An 18,534-nucleotide genomic window follows, 5' to 3' on the forward strand; every position below is an offset into this window, starting at 1 on the left:
ATAATTTTTGAGCATTGCATTTCAACTAGTCATTCTTTTTATTGATAGAGCTGGACTGTATGGGGAAAGATGGTGAAAATAATGCTTAACTGCAAAGGGCTAAAACTTCCATTTTGCTTCAACAAAATCTCATAGCCATATTCACAATATGAGGGGCATTCACAGTGTCATTTATAATTTTTCTATGTGTAAACCAATACAGTTTAGATATGGGTTGACTTTGAAAATAATTTGTACTGAATTTTTCATCAGGAATGTTTCACTCAAATGATATTTATAAAGTAGAACTAATAAGAGAAATTTCCAGGAGACCTGGAAATATTTTCATTATAGTGAAATTTTTGTTAAAACAGTATTTATTGCAACAGGATTTTACGGTATTTTTAAAGTGAATAAAGTAAGACAAAAAAAAAAGTAGTGTAGATGATCCATTACTACATTATTACTTTAGAATCTTAAGGAAGGAGTTTGCAGGGATTCTTTCAGAGAATGTGCAGTATGAATAGGGGATGTTCCATCTGGGTTTCCAAATTGTTTTGATACCTAGTTACACTCTCTTTGTGGTCTTCTGTGTAGAATTTTGAGGAAGTCTGGTCATTCTGTGGTGATAACTTTCTTGGCTTACATCTCTACATTGGTGAACTGATAACCTTGAGTATATTTAGAAACAATCAGGCATATGTATTATGGAGACCTGATTAAGATATTCGACCAATATCTTCTCCCCCTTCAAGTTTTGTTATGTTGGTTACATAAGGTCAAAACAGTTTGCAGCTTTGAAAACCTGATAGAAGTGTCATTTATAAAAATTTCTCATAATTTTTTTCTTTTTCCTCTAGTTAGCAATACGATCTGGTTTGCAGTACTAAATTATCATATTTATAATGGCAGTAGTTATTTAAGAAAAAAAAATACTTATTTTATTTGCTTTGGTTTGATACCAGTTTGTGGTAGCTGCAGTTAAAAAAAAAGAAATTTTGTTACCATATCAAATGTGCACCTAAGAAGATGGTATAATATTATAGTTTTCAAGATTCAATCCATTATCAGTAGCTCTCTCTCTCATATATATATATATATATGTGTGTGTGTGTGTGAATATGGCTAATTATAGATAATTTTTCTTGAAATTTTATTCCTGGATCAAATGATATCCAACAAAGATGCTTGCTATACCAATGTATTTTTCAAGAAACAATTCTTTGATTATCATACATTTTTTTTCTTTGCACGTAACATGAACTGAGATCATTTGTTTTATGAACATTATTAGCAAAGAATCATTATTTTTCTTCAGATTATTGCTTAAGCTTATTAATGGTCATATAGTTAGACTTGGTGACTTGCATCTGTTTGGAAGGTATATTCAGTGGGCTTAAGATGGTCTCCTTCCCATTGTCCCATTCCTCTGAGCTTGTTAGAAACATGGGCAGTTATAAATGGCTTACCTATTCTTGGTGCTAATAGCACAAAGAGATGATGTTATATTTTCATTACAGTTTAAAAAAAGCCCTACTATTCTTCTGCTTCTAATAAGAACTAAGCTCTGCACAGTTGGGAATGTACCTTTTGTAGAAGTTTACTAAAGCTAGAAAGCACCTAGTTTGTGTTTTATTGTTTGATACAACAGAGTTCAACAATTCTTTCATATTGTTTCTAATGACATTGTTTCTTTCTGGATAAGCCACCTTAGAAAAAAGAACTTACAACAATTACTGCACTTTATGAATAATTTTTCTCTGCTTAACCTGTTGAAAGCCTACTTCACTAGGATCTTATTAGATAAAATATCCAACTTTTAGAATGCCTGCATATCCTCAATAAAATTAATGAGATCATCTAACTTACTGAGGGGGAGGGGAGGGAGGAAATGAATAGCTACCATTTCTTTTGAATTGGAAAAAGATACTCCCCTTCTACTTTTATTAATATGGATGGGTAAAATGGGAAGGGTTTTTTTTTTGGCTGATGCTGTATAAGCTTGCTTTCTTACATCATATGCCTCAACTAATGCTAATGCTAATATTTTTACATCTGTTCCATTAATTCTTCCCTGGAACATGGATAGTACATTAACTTTAACTGGAGAAAACTTTCCTGTACAGATCACATTAAATTATCTTTACTGAGTACCAAGTCAACGTACGTACTTACACCAGCTATAACAACTGTTTGAGTTTTAACTTAATATTTATCTACTATGATTGTGGTATTTATGCTTTATATTTTACATTTTCTATGTGCAACCAGTGCTTTGAACCAGTAGCAAATGAAGTTTCAAGTAATGTGATTTAGGTTAGAGTTCAGGCAGCATTCACAGCTCATCTCTTATCTTTGGAAGTACAGTAGAACCTGGGTTATCTGGAATAATTTGAAATGCTGATTTTTCTTCTTTTTTTTTTTTTTTTTTTTTTTATTAATGGTAGTACATATATTTGAGACAAATGTTTATTAAATTTACGAGAGCATTTCTATCTGTTTTTTACTTTGTATATCTGGTGAAATGTTGGATTAGGAAACAATGAGATAGAGTTTAGTCATTTGCTTTCGTGAACCCAATTTTCCATGGCATATTTTGTTCTCTTCATTTCATGTTATGTTTAGTTTAGCTCCAGATTCAGTAAGAATAATATCATCCCAAAACTGTGCAATTTATTATTTTTCTCAGTTTTTTTACAGTAAAATGTCAACAAAAAGAAACAGCACTAAAATAGGCAAAAAAACATGAAGAATGCAATATAATCAAAGTGATATTGTTAAGGAACTTGAGATTTAGTAGCAAAAAAAAAGTCACAACAAACAAAAAATGATCAACATTATTTTAAAAAATTACTTTAAATTTTTTTCTACATAAAATTTGCAGTAAAATATCTATCCGAATATATATGTGTGAATTTTTATGTATTTTTACGTATAAATAAATAAATTAATTAAATTACTTATAAATAAATTAATAAATAAATTAGTTTTTTTTCAAGATATTTAAATTCTTTTTCTTTTACCTTAATACATTTTAACAGAATGTATTTAATTTTACCTTATGTTTGATTATTCGGAAAATTTTGCTATCCAGAAGAGGTCTGACATTAATTATTCTGGATAACTGATGCTCTATAGTAATAGCAAAATGGGCAGTGTGCATGAATTTTTCAACTGCATTTATTTTTAACATTTTAAGAGGCTAGGGTAAATAAACATTTTGAGGCTAGGTAAATAAGCCTTTCTTCATTCAACACACTTATCTGTAATGAAATTCATGCATCAGATTGCCTACGTTCAATTGTTGGGGGAAAGAGACCAGACTAACAATAAATAAATTATATACGTGGGGCTTAAATAAAACCAGAAGAGGAAGAAAGGAATTTTGGGGTTACAGTACGGTTTGGCATGAAGTGCTCCAAGGAGTGTAGACAGGTGGTGAGGAAGGCCTATGATGTCCTGTTGTACATTTTATTGTGGAGATAAGGAGGGCATAATTCCATTGTATAAGGCAGTTATAAGACCACACTTAGAATACTGTGTTCTGAATATAGCCTGCACCTAAAAAAAAGACATCACACATCTTGAAAGAGTCCAAAGATAGGCAACATGCCTGGTGAGATTGGCAGAAGGGCATCCATATGAGGAAAGAGTTTGAATAGGTGGGCTACAGAGCTTGGAAACTAGGCACCTTAGTGGAGACTTGATGGAGATGTATAAGGCTGAGAGGTGAAGGTATGATGAGTGGGGGTAGAATTTTCGCTGTTAGAAATGATTCCAGAACCGAGATGATAAATTAAAATTACAGGGGAAGGGGTTTAGACTTGATTGCAGGAAGTTTTCTTTTAGTTAGCCAATTATTAATTCCTGGAATAAGTTACCTCTATGGGTGGTTAAGCTGACAGCTTAAGGAAATTCAAAGGTCAGCCAGAGAGACACCTATGTGAGGCAGGAATTAAATAGGTAGTTTATTTTATTTTTAATTAATTATTTTTAGTTTTTATTTATTTATTATTTGGCTGGTGCAGCAAAAGTCTAGGGTTTCCTTGTACCATGTGGCTAATACTAAATGCACTGTCTTCTCCCCCCCCCACCTCACAGCCTTTATGGTTTCTAGAGAAACGGCGCCTCCGTAGCCAGGTGGGAAGGAGCAGCAGTGCATAGCACACGCTTCTTTCCGTCATCCTCCAAATATGGAGGATGACGGAAAGGTCAGGGAATGACCACCGCATATCCCGGAGCAATATGGCCTTAGTTGCTAATGCTCCTAAAAACCAAACAACAAACAAACAACAAACATCTAGAGAAACAATGCTGCTGCACCTCATTAATTCTGGCTTGGCCTGGCCTGTGCCTACTTTTGCACTTATAATATTGGCCACATGCCAAGGTCTAATTTACAGAATACACAAAAAAAAATTGTTTATGCAATCTCTCTAAAGCAGAAAAAAAAAATTTTTTTTTTTTTTTTTTGTTGGTGCCCCTTGCTATCCCATACTAACATTTTTTTTTTTCTCCCTGCAAAATTCATGCACCCTAGATACATTTTTAAGGTAATATCTATTTATAATATTGATGATGACTGACAGATTAATCTGAACACAGGATTCTCATGAGCAAGAACACTGGTGTGTTCTGTATGCCAAAAAAATTGGAAAAAAAAACTGTTGTGCATTATTTGTTGGCTTAATGCTAATAGCTGAGACTTTCAATACCTTCCTATATACAGGCGGGCCTCGATTAACGCGATTAATTCGTCCCGTGAGTGCATCGCGCAAAACGGAAACGCATTAATCGAATATCATAACCGATAGGAAAAATTATAATTGGTCCTTGACCTTCTGGAATGTCCATAAAGAATTTTAAAAATACCTTTTAAATAACTTTTTAACTGTATATAATGTAAAAGATAATGAAAATAATTATGGAATTAAATGCTTATTGCATAAAACAACGGTTCTTAAACTGTGCGCCGCAGAATATTTAAAATTTTCGAGGGAAACACAGCGATACTCGACATCTGTCGGACACCGTGCGAACTACTAGCTCGAGGCTTCACAGTTTCAGCATTTCTTATTAATTTGTTTGGACCCAACTACTAAACGAAACTGTTAGGTATTTCTTTTGGTCTGGGTGCACCTTGAAAAAATTACTGAGACATTAAAGGCGCCGTGAACCGAGAAACTTTGGGAACCTCTGACATAAAATACACAATGAAGAAATTACTGTTGTGGAAATATTTGAACAGTGTTGACTTTCTCTTTTCATCAATCAATTTCCGATAGCCGACAACAATCTTCTCTGGGCCCTGGTGAAATAAATATCGCAGAGAACATCAAACCTTTTGTTTGAGGTTCTATGCGATACAAAAGATTTCATCTAATTCTTTTACCGTTATCTCCTTCGCGGTAACATTTTCATCTGGCTCATTTAAAAATTTGAATTTTTAAATGCAAGTCTGCATTGACTTTATTAACAGGAGACAAACACGTCTTCTTCCGATGGTTGATGGAACACACCGAGGCGGGGAGCAGGCAAACATTTGTTTATTTACCGTACAATTCGCGGTAATCTTAACGCGCGATTCAAATCTTTTTCAACTATCGCATAAAAAAAAAGAGATCGCGTTAACTGGAAATTAGCATCGTGTAAAGTGAAAAGTGGTATCATTTTTCAAATAGCATTAACTGAATATCGCGTTAATCAAACTCGCGTTATGCGAGGCCTAGCTGTATAGTCAAACTTTTATTTGAACAGTTTTGTAAGTGAATAATTAACTTTTACTTGGAATTATACATGCAAAGACCCTATCGGGTGCCAAATGACTGTTTACTCTTTTTGGCTTCCACTTTGACATATTAGTTTCAGCATCATGTAAACAATATGTTGCTAAAACCAGAATTAGATACTTTTTGTTTTAATTATTATACAAAAAATGTTTGTTTGTCATGAATAATGATGTAAAATAAATAAATCATTATTTATTTGTTTATTCTTTTATTTATTTGAAAAAACATTGTTTGAATTTTCTGTACTTTTAACATTATTTGAACTGGAAAATGGGAGCGACCATTACTTTTGTTCTTATTTTTATGATAGTAATGCTTTTTTTTTTTTTTTTTCAGAAGAACTAATGAAAATTTTGTTTTAAAGTTAAAAATCTTTTTCTAGAAATAAAATTGGACTCACAGTCACATGACATCTCTTCAGGTATCATGTCACTTTATTACAATTAGGGTATAACTGCTCCTGGGTTAAAAATTACAATGATGTCAGTGTGAATTTTAGTATTACTTCATTAGTTTGACTTTTGTTTGACAATTTGTGCCATTGATTTCATTAGAATTAGAGAAGAACACCATGTATCTGTTTGAAAATCAGTTTTTTCAGCAAGTAGTGTGGAAAAGCTACCCATCCCAAGCAAACCACACTGCTCATACATAGTTTCAAACCATGTATCTGTTTGAAAATCAGTTTTTTCAGCAAGTAGTGTGGAAAAGCTACCCATCCCAAGCAAAACACACTGCTCATACATAGTGTTAAATATGGCAGTATTGAAGGCAGTATTGGGTATAAATTTGCTCTTTTATAGTACATTTTTATACTTATTTATCATTATTTTTATTATACAATATAGTACATTTTTATATTTATTTACCATTATTTTTATAATACAACATTAAATAAATATTATAAAAATAATTATGTTGGAATTATATCAGTGTAAATTTTAGCATTCCTTCAGTATAGCGTTCACTTTTGATTTCCATTTTTAATTATTTTTTAATCAGAAAAGTTTAGCCATAAAAATTCTTTTTTATGCTGGAGCGTTAACACAAATAAATAAATTTACCATAGGATATTAAAAATTTATAGATAATTTTTCACTGATTTATAGGTTATTTTGTAAGCCAGCATATTTCCAAAAGGACCTGGCATACTACTGGTCAAATACCACCAATCCACATTATTACCTATCATAATATAATATTATACAAGGAAATTTTATCGGTACCATTTATTAAAATTGTTATTTTTTATACTTCTACTTTATACATAGAGCCCTGTTCTTCTCGTGAGATTGCAAATGGACAACTTGGAACTCTGCAGTTTGGAAGGCGAATGAAAAAAGTTTTTACTGAAGTAAGGAATCAAAAATGAATACATTTTTCATTTTTTAAAAAATTATTTTGTGTAATATAACATTTACTTTTTTATATACAAGGGTGGTTCAAACAAAACAGAAAAAGCTGAATAAACAATTCTTTATTCAAACCTGTAGTGAAGAACCTCATAGTTTCCTTCTCTTTCATTGTATTTTCTGTTACAAAACTATTCCCTGGGATTAATCCTATGTTAATTTTTATATAAAGGCTGTAATGTATTTAAGAGTAAGAACAGTAAGAATTGGCTGCTGACAAGGCTAGTGGGAGTCAGAAGTGTTCAAAGCCCTAAGTGGATTTTCTTATTTATTGATTTGAAATTATTGTTTTTCTAAAACTTTTGATTTAAATTTAATTGTATAGCATTATTTTGTGATTTTCTGATTAATCTGGTGTATTTATTCTTTACTTGGCCTTGTAATTGCATAAAAGTATCGGTAAGGGTATCAAATCCACGTGTTACAAGTTGCAGCTCTGCTGAACGAGTAGTTTTTTAGCCATATTTAGCCGCTTTATTGATCAATTGTTACATCCAATTATTTTATATAAGTAGCTTAAAGATCTAGTCAGGATCCTTAGTTTATTCTGAATTGAGACAGCGAGATTTGGAAGTTAATTATTACTTAAGTGCCCGTAGATTTACCGTTCATAACTTGCTGCTACGACACAACGTTATATCCCGAACTAGATAGCGTAAGCTTAGTATAGTACAGTATATAATATAATATTGTAAATTAATCAGTAAAATCTATTAAATTTGTTAAACTTCGTTGTCAATTAAATTATACTTTTAATTAAATACATATAATGACTTAGATTACAAACTTAACATAATTAATTAATACATAACTTGATACGGAAGTTATATAAACGGAACTCGTAGATAATACTCGATACCGAAAAATATATATAGCATTATAACTGTGTTGGGATACAAGTTTAGGGTTTTAATTTTGTACTGAAATTGAAATTAAATTGAAATCATGACTCAGACCAGAGCAGCAAAGCAAAAGGCTCAAACTAGTGGAAGCACTGTGGCTCAGGGGAGAACTGAGGGGGGGCAGTTGTCCTCTGAATCACAGCCTTTTAAAATGCACTGCTTGCATGATGTTTGTGGAGCAATCAGGTACGGGATATGATATTGCCATGGGGGATGTCTTTGTGTGTGCGCGCGATGCAAGGAGTGTAACGAAATCAGGCGACAACTCAGCGTTGTTATGGGCCTATATGAGAGCTTGGGGGACAGGGTGGATGCCCTCAAAGGATCTAAATTGAGGGGCCCATCAAGCTCTCAGCTGCCCACATCAACAGGCGCCACTGTAGCCAGGTGGGAAGGAGCAGCAGTGCGTAGCACACGCTTCTTGATTATACCGGGATTCGAGCCCGTCACCACCAAATACGGAGGATGCGGAAAGGTCAGGGAATGACCACCGCATATCCCCGGAGCAATATGGCCTTAGTTGCTAATGCTCCTAAAAAAACCAAAAAAAAAAAAGCCCACATCAACGCCAGAGCTTGCACTTGGTCATTGCGCAACACAGCGGCAACCCCCAAGGCAGAATGCGCTGATCCCACAGGAACTAGTAGTTGTTGGTGACTCTATTGTCAGGGAAACGGGGAACATACTTTGTAAAAAGGATAGGTGGAACAAAACCAGGGTATGTCTGCCAGGGGCAAAGGTTGATGATGTTGTAGAGCGGATATAATCTTTTAAGGGCACAAAAGGTGATATAGTTGTACATGTTGGCACTAATGATATTAAGAGTAGGAGAACGGCAGAATTACTTAACAAGTACAGGTCACTGTTGAAAAAAAGCCGAGAATTAGGGTTGAATTTGAAAGTGTCTGCAATTCTGCCCAGACACGATAGGAGGGAGTATATGATGAGAGCCTTGTCGATCAGTTCGGCCCTGGAAAGATTGTGCAAGGCTTAAGGGGTAGAATTTTTTTTAGCCCGGTCTGTACTTGTTAACAGGAGAGACTGTTTCTACAGGGATAGGATACACTTAAATAGAAAAGGTGCAAGAATATTTGCTGATGCTATCGAGGCAGTGTTAGGTGGGTGGGAAAACTTGTAGCTTGGCGGGATATGAGGACTAATAGATTAACAGTAGCCACTGGCAGAGGTGAAAGTGATTCTTGCACTGTTTCTATTGGAATGAGCAGCAGCCTGTAAAATAGAATGCAGGATATTTCAGAGACTGCTGGGAGTCATTGTGGTAGAAGTAAACACATGGGTTGTGTTATGGTAGCTAAGAATAGGAATAGTGCATGTATACTTGTGTGTACACCAATGCTAGGAGTTTGGTAAATAAATTTGATGAATTTGAGGTATTGCTCAAAACATCAAAGGCAGATATCATTGGGATATCAGAGACGTGGTGTCACACAGATATAAGGAATGCAGAACTGGAATTTGGAGAGTACAATGTGCACAGAAAGGATAGACAGGATAGGAAGGGAGGAGGGGTTATGCTATTAGTTAAGAAACACATAAAATCCACGCAAGTGAAGCCAGTCAACATCGCTGGATAGTGCAGTGTCGAGTCAGTTTGGTGTGACATAAGCATTGGGAGATCAAAATTAAGAGTAGGAGTGTGCTATAGGCCTAATAACTCTCTGATGAGTATAATAAGAAACTGTACAGGGAAATAGAGTGGGCCAGTAAATCAGAGAGTCTTATAATTTATAAAATAAGTCTTAAACCATTCAAAAACTGGATGAAACCATTCATTCATTAGGGTAACTAAGAATAGGAACTATTCATAAGGGTAGCTAGGAACAGGTGCATGTATACTTGCATGTACACCAATGCTAGGAGTTTGGTAAATAAATTTGATGAATTTGAGGTATTGCTCAAAACATCAAAGGCAGATATTGTTGGGATATCAGAGACATGGTGTCACACAGATATAACGAATGCAGAACTGGAATTTGAGGAGTACAATGTGTACAGAAAGAATAAACAGGATAGGAAGGGGTTATGCTATTAGTTAAGAAACACACAAAATCCAAGGAAGTGAAGCCAGTCAACATCGCTGGACAGTGCAGTGTCGAGTCAGTTTGGTGTGACATAAGCATTAGGAGATCAAAATTGATCTCCTAATGCTTATAGTGTGCTATAGGCCTAATGACTCTGATGAGTATAATAAGAAACTGTAGAGGGAAATAGAGTGGGCCAGTAAATCAGAGAGTCTTGTAATGGGGGGATTTTAATTTCCCAGATATTGACTGGAATTTGTGGGTTGGTCACTCACACACTAGCAAGGCTTTTGTGGATTTATTGGATGACTGTTTTCTACATCAGCATGTTTGGGAGGCAACTAGAGTGAGTAATACTCTTAATTTAATTATCAGTAGTGATTCTTCAAGCATTAAGAATCTGCAGATAAGGGAACCACTAGGTGGCAGTGATCACAGTGTGCTGAAATGGGATTTACTCAAATAGGTAACTACCATCAGGAGTAAAGGGAAGGGTTTTTGCTTTCGTAAAGGCAACTACAATGGTCCTAGACAGTATTTAAATTCTATACAATGGGACCAACTGCTGATGTTACCAACAGCAAATTCAAAATGGAAAGCATTCAAAGAACTTATCTTGGAATCTACTAGGCTTTACATACCAACTAAGAAATATTGTTCAAGGTTTAGGCCTAAATGGATGTCAGATGAACTAATGAGACATATGGCAGAGAAGAAAAATGCATGGAATACATATAAATTAACATGTGACACAGAAGCCTATGATAGACATAAGCTGATCTGTAACCAAGTTACAAAGGAGGTTAGGCAGGTGAAGGCAGATTACGAGAAATCTTTGGCAAAGGATGCAAAAACAGCAAAGAGTTCTTTACTTATGTAAACTCTAGAAGGAAGGGGATGAATCAAATTGGTCCACTTGATATCGATGGTTCAACTGTTGATGATCCTGCTCAGGTAGCTAACAAACTAAATGAATATTTTGCATCGACATTCACACATGAGGAGTTATTCTGCGAGGGGAATGCCAGAGGTGTATTCAACTCTGGCAGTAAGCTAGATAATCTTGTAATAACTGAGAGTAAAGTGGAGGAGAAATTGTTGAAGATAAACACAAGAAAGGCACCTGGGGTGGATGGGATCTATCCAGTTATATTAAAGGAGGCAGCAAAGGAAGTAAGCCATAATTATGAGAGCTTCCTTGGACTCAGGGGAGGTACCCATGGACTGGAGATGTGCGAATGTGACCCCAATTCACAAAGGAGGATCAAAGGGCAACACAACTAATTATAGACCTGTAAGTTTAACTTCTGTTGCAGGAAAATTAATGGAGGGACTGGTTAAAGAAGCACTGCAGGATCATCTAGACAAGACTTCAGTTATAGCTCGGACACAGCATGGTTTTGTTAAGGGAAAGTCTTGCCTGACCAATTTGATTGGATACAATGATGCAGTCTCTAAAGAACTGGATGCAGGGAATAACTTTGATATTATATATTTGGATCTTAGAAAGACTTTTGATACTGTTGCACATGGAAGACTGCTGTTCAAATTGGAGCAGTGTAGCATTGGAGGCAAATTGCTGCTATGGATAAAGGGATGGTTGAGTGGGAGAAGACAGAGTGGTAATCAATGGACACTGCTCTTCGTGGACTAATGTTATTAGTGGAATCCCTCAGGGTTCAGTGTTGGGTCCATTATTGTATTCTGTATTTATAAATGATATTGATGATGGTATATCAAGCTTAATGTCCAAGTTTGCAGACGATACAAAGGTTGGCATGATTGTTAAGGACACTACTGGCGCTATGCTGCTGCAACAGGATCTGGAAAGGTTGAGCAGATGGGCTGAGAGGTGGCAAATGAAGTTTAACATTGACAAATGTAAAGTACTACATATGGGAAACAGCAACCCCAGAGCAACGTATGTGGTACTACACTAACAGTGGTAGAGAATGAAAAGGAATTGGGGGTTATTGTGCAGGCAGTTATGAAGTTCTCTGAACAGTGCTGCAAGAGTAGCTCATAGTGTCTTGTCAATGATATACAGGAATTTTTCTAGCAGGAATAAGGAGGTAATTATTCCCTTATATAAGGCAATGGTCAGGCCATACCTTGAGTACTGTATACAGGTCTGGAGGCCTCATTTCAAGAAGGATGTAGAGCTGCTGGAACGAGTACAGAGAAGGGCAACAAGATTAGTGAATGGAACAAAGGGTTGCTCTTATGAAGAAAGGCTAAAGTTTTGCAAATTACAGTGTCTGGAGACTAGGCACCGGCAAGGGGATCTGATAGAGGTGTATAAAGCCTTGAATGGTTTGAGCATGCCCAATGCCGATGGGATTCTCCCTCTTGCTCAGAATAATCACCTGAGAGGGCATAAATTAAAATTGAGGAAAGATAGATGTAGGCTAGATGTGCAGAAATTTGCCTTTAGCCGGCGGATAGTTGGTTGGTGGAACAGACTTCCATCCCTCGTTGTGGAAGTTGATAGCCTAAATAAATTTAAGGCTCAGCTGGACAGGTATTTCGAACAATCGGAGGGGTGAATTGGAAGTGTGTGGTTTTTTTTTTTTTTGCTGATGCTGCATAAGCTTGCTTTCTTGCATCATATGCCCCTACTAATGCTAATACTGTCAGAAAGGAATTTCTTTGATGCTTGCCATGAATTACTTATGTGCCAGTTTTTGGACTTATTCATTGGAATGGGAATTGCTCCCTTTCCCCTTTGAATCATGGTCCAAATTATTATATTCCCTTTGGAGCCATATCACAGAAATAAAGAAGCTGTGGTATCATTTCAAAATATAGATCTCGAATGGTGTAAACAATTGCATCAGCCCACTGTTTGGACAAACATTATCGTGGTATAAACTAATCCTTTTTTGAGATCAGTTTCAGCATTTGCTCTGGATTGCAGTGATGGTTAGCATCAGTTTTCCTTCAGATGGCTTGGTTCACAATTTCTTTAGCTTTTGGAAGCTGAATGATGCTACTCTGTACTGTCTTGCTTTCATGCAGAATCTAATGCGCCCATGAATCATTTCCATCACTGTATGATGTAGGATATTATCGCTTTCAGCTTTTTACAAACCTAATATTACAATACAATATTTAGCTCATCTGCAAGGTGGGTCCATGACAGACTCATCTTGTGCATATATTTTTGAATCTCAATTTATTTTGGGCAATAGATTGAAGAAATTTGGTGTTGGTGTTGAGTTCCTAACTTGTGCTTTTCAGCTTAATATGCTAATTTTCACAAATGAATGTTTCAATAGCAAAAATCTTGTCTGGCTTGACATTGAAGTAAGCCTGATCAGATTGACCAGAACCTCTCAGATTAGATTCTATTTTTAAATTATATATGCTCTGCTTCATGGCAAACAGGTCTCACCATACACACTAACCTATGATGAATTTCAATGGATTTGTTTCCTGCTACATTCAAAAATCATATGACTGTTCTCATCTTTGTCTTGATACAACTTTCCACACACACAATGCCATTTTGAATCATATGACTCTAGCAGTGTTTCTCAGCCTTTTTGTTGTTGCGGCACACTTTTCAAAATGCTAAAATTTCGGGGCACACTACAATCACTATTACACCGGTGAGCCAAAACATTTTGACAATCTACCTAATATGATGTTGGTCCTCCATGTGCAGCCAAAACAGCTTGTATCGGCAAGGCATGGATGTTACAAGATTTCTAAATGTGTCTTGTGGTATCTGGTACCAACATGTAACCAGCAGATCCTTTAACTCCTGTACGGTCCATGGTTGAGATGCTGCAGATCGGAGTTGCTGTTCCAACACAAACCACAGATGCTCGATGGGATTGATGTCTGGGGAATTTGGAGGCCAAGGGAATACCTGGAAATCTTCCTCATGTTCCGCAAACCAGTTTCGAACAATCCGGGCAGTGTGGCATAGTGCATTATCCTGCTGAAAGATGGCACCACCAGAGGGGAAGACTTGCCATGAAAGGGTGTACTTGGTCAGCAATGATGTTTATCTAGGTGGTAGACATCAGAGTGCCTGGTACCTGGATGACTGGACCCAGGGTATCCAAGCAGAACATCGCCCAAAGCATGACACCGTCGCCACCGGCTTGTTTTCATCCCACGGTGCATCCAGGTGCCATCACTTCTCCAGGTAAACGACGCTCACGTACCCCTCTGTCCACACGGTGCAATGTAATTGATCGGACCAGATGACCTTCTTCCAATCACTCAAGGTCCAGTTTTGATGCTCGCATGCTCATTGTAGGTGCTGTCGCTGGTAAACCATGGTTAGCATGGGCACTCGGAGTGGTCTGCAGCTATGCAGCCCCATTTTCAGCAAGGTTCGATGTACTGTGTGTTGTGACACATTACTCCCATCACCAGCATTCCAATTACTGGTGAGTTGCACCACAGTCACTCTTTGTTGCCACATACCATCCGGGAGAGCCTTCGCTCACCTCGAACATCGATGGGCTGTGGTCATCCAGCACCTCGCCAGTGATTCGTGGATTTTCCCTCCTTGGGCCACTTTTGGTAGGTACTAATCACGACTGACTGTGAGCATCCCACCAGTCGTGCCGTTTTGGATATGTTTTGACCCAGTCATCTGACCATTACAATTTCGCCTTTGTCAAACTCACTTAAGTCCGCTGCCTTTCCCATCTGAAGAACAAGAGTAATACTGATTAACAGAGCTCAGTATCAAGTGCTTTTTATACCGTGTCCTGATCATGCACGTGCCGTAGTTCACCTGTTGTTGCTTCGATTTGCATAACGACTCGCTGGTCATAATGTTTTGGCTCATTATATTTATGATATATATATATATATATAATACAATGTATCTTTTTTGAACATTGCATGAAATTTAAAAGAAATTTTAAAGAAAATAAATTATTTAAAAGAACATACATACATGAAATTTAAAAGAAAATATATAAAAAAATTAACATAATTATATATAAAATCAAAAAATATACAATTATAACATTTTATCAGTGAGACTGTTGGGTTTGATGGGAGGCACACAGTTTTTTAATATGAGGATTTATTGTGGATAGGCTTACTCTCAGCTCCTCTTCTAATGAACTTTAGTCTCTCTCTCTCTCTCTCTCTGTTTTTTGTTTAATCTCATTTAAAGCGGAAAACCCTGTTTGTTGTGGAAAACGGCAATAAAATTCTGATTGCCTTTTCCGAAATTCGTGGAAATTAATTTTGAATATTGCTCTAAAATTTGCTAATATTAGTGTTATTAAAGTGAATTTCCAGCAATTGGTCACTACGGATCTCAGCCAATTCTTCTTCCTCTTGTAAATTACGTTCTAACGTTAGAAGGTTTCTTGTTGTAAGTGAATCTCTTATCCACAAATATTTTTTGGCATCAAGGGATGGGAAGTAATGCTCAATTTTTGTCTTTAACAGCTCTAATGTTTTGCTTATTACATTAATTATTTTAGTCTAATTCGTTTTGGCAGTCAAGGGAAACATTTCTAAATTTTTTTCATTTACATATTTTTTTCCATATAGTACTCAACTTTTGTTTAAAGACAAGCAACTTGTCAGTAGAAGTGAGTAAATTTCCCTCTGAGCCTTGCATACTGATATTTAATTTATTTAGCTGTGTGAATAAATCTGCTAGAAAAACTAATTTGCAGCACCAAATTTCATCACTTAAATAATCACAAAATTCTGATTGCTCCAGTGAAAAAGATATGAGCATTTCCTCATGCGACTTGTCCATATGCATAAGTACATTTCCTTTTGATAGCCATCAAACCTCAGTATGCATCATTAAAGAAAAATGATCAGACTCCAGTTCCTCGCATAATTTTCCAAAAATACATATTTTTTGTGGAAAATACGTATTTTTGCTATAATTGACCATTTTAACCACTTGATCAAGTACAAGTTTTAAATCGTGTATGACTGTCTTTACTACTAGAACTCCTCTGTGTATAAAAATCGTGTACGACTGTCTTTGCTACTAGAACTCCTCTGTGTATAAGAGAGTGTGTTATAATAATATTTGAATTGTGTTGTTTTACTAAGTTTACAAATCCTTTTAGTGCTCCAGTCGTCGCGGGAGCACTGTTGATACAAATGCCAACACACGACTTCCATAATATGCCACACTTTTGTAAATAATTATTCATTACTTAGAAAATACCTTGGCCAGTTGTCCTTTAAGTGAGTTCTTTAGAACAAAAAAAAAAAATAAAAAAAAATAATCGTCGTTTTCGATAAACCTGATAAATGCTATTAATTGGGCTTTCCTGCTAATATCTGTAGAATTATCTATTTGCAATGCAAACAATCACCCAAAATTATTAATATGTTGAACAACTTGTTCTTCAATATCATCGAATATTTGTTTTTTTCCGCCTAATTGTGCTCTTTGAAAGTGGTATAGTCATTATTCTTTTTTCAGCTTCCTCTCCCAAAATGCTTTTCATGATTACCTGACATGCTAGTAAACTCACACTTTCTGCAATCTTGTGAGATTTCTTTTTTTTTTTTTTTTTTGTCACCAGTTCGGCTACTAAATAGCTGGCTTCTTGTGCTTTTTCAGATATTTTAGCCATATTATCAAGTTGCCTCTCCTGATTTTCTTCACTAAATATTTATCCATCGCTAATAATATCAAAAAAAAATTAAAGTTACTTCTAGAAACTAATACAGTTAATTGAAAACACCTGTTCTATACGAATTAACTGAATATGACGTTTTAGAGATAAAAACACAAAAAGTACTTTAAAAACAAAAAGGAAATTTCTTACTATGTTGCTTACAAGTTGCACTTAATTCCTAGTCCTATGCTTTACTCACATATTATACAACTGCAAAATGCACTGTGGGGTGCCTGGGAGAAACTCTCAAGTTATAAGGATGGCTGAATAAAGGTGAACAACAATTCTAGTATTAGGAATCAAAAGGTGAATAAAAGTGAACAGATCTATACTAAGAATCAACAGGTGATTAAAGGTGAACAGATCTAGTACTAGAATTAAGCGTGACGTCACATTGACCGCTGGAAGGAACTCAGATCGTCGTAGCGTAAATAAATAAATTTTTTATTTGAGTTAATTTTTATTATAAAACTTGGATTTATTAATTTTTTTTATTTGCATTTTTGCGGCACACTTGATGCATACTCGGCACACCAGTGTGCTGTGGCACACAAGTTGAGAAACACTAGGCTATAGGCTACACACTCCGAAAACAGACAAGAGCTTCATTTCAGGAATGCTGACTAATGCAAAGTAATTTCCATATTGATGATTTCACATTAAATTCATAGTTCCAAATAATTATCCACTTTTGCTTTTTTCCTTTGAACCAACCTTGTGTTATAAAGTTATATTACAAAATTTCCTCAATTTACATGGAAACTTATTGTGAAAGTGTGTAGCTTGCCACTCTTAGAAATAAATAATTGTTTATTTATTTATTTTTATTTTATTTTATTTTTTGGTAACAGTTCTTATCTTTGTATATAAAACCAGTACCGTCATAAAACCTTTGTTAGTGACCATATGCTCAATATAAACATATCATTACTCTTTAAACATTTAAAAATTGCAAATCTAAATTTTAAAGTGATTGTTTTTGTTTTTAGTTTCATTTGTAACACAGAATATTTTATTTGCAAATTAGTAATGGTTGCATTGAATTATATCAATTCAGTTACTGAAATAATTTAACAGTAGTACTAATGCTGTTTAGTAATATAATGTCGTGGTGGTACTAATACTATTTTGTAATAATAAAATTATATAAAATGGGAGACCAGACCCTATGCAATAACTGGAGAGGTATGATGTTCCTGTCAGAATCGAACAAAATATTATCAATAATAATATTAAAAAGAATTCAGACTAAGATAGAAAATATACTACATAACAACAAGCAGGTTTTCAAAAAGGAAGTTTGTGCAATATAAAAATGGCAATCACCTATTCAGCTGACATTCATCATTTTCAAAAAGGCTTTTGACGGCATTAACAGACAGGCAATGTGGAATATTTTAGAACAATATGGAATACATAAAAAATAATGATATGCTCTTATATCAGGACTTAGCAGCATCCAGAGTGGAAGATAAAAATACAGAATGGTTTATAATATCAATAGGAGGCAAACAGGGCTGTGTACCTCCTTTTTGCTGTTAATATTGGATTGGTAATGAGAAAATAAATACAGCCACTATAGCAGGGGCAGATCCAGGTTTTGTGGGGCCAGAAGCTTATACAATTTTTGGGGCCCCCTTTAAGAAAAGGAATTCAAAATTGTGAATATAAAATTAAGTATGAAAGTGAATATTTATTTAGAATGAGAAAAGAAATCACAACAAATTACAAATTTAAAAAAGCTGAGAAATATCACAAACATCACAAAATACAGAAAA

General features: G+C 35.3%; 1 protein-coding gene across 2 annotated transcripts in view; it reads left to right on the forward strand.

Moving 5' to 3' along the window:
• LOC150075350 (sushi, von Willebrand factor type A, EGF and pentraxin domain-containing protein 1-like) overlaps positions 1-18,534 on the forward strand; it is a 253,397-nt gene that overhangs the window by 59,029 nt on the left and 175,834 nt on the right. For both annotated transcript variants that reach the window (XM_090388279.1, XM_090388280.1), the window contains exon 6: positions 7,040-7,122. In XM_090388279.1, coding sequence (XP_090244405.1) covers positions 7,040-7,122 — 83 coding nt within the window. The remainder of the gene's footprint in view (positions 1-7,039; positions 7,123-18,534) is intronic.

The sequence above is a fragment of the Mastigoproctus giganteus genome, chromosome 14 (assembly GCF_048544385.1).
Source record: "Mastigoproctus giganteus isolate SK-2022 chromosome 14, ASM4854438v1, whole genome shotgun sequence".
Taxonomy (NCBI): domain Eukaryota; kingdom Metazoa; phylum Arthropoda; class Arachnida; order Uropygi; family Thelyphonidae; genus Mastigoproctus; species Mastigoproctus giganteus.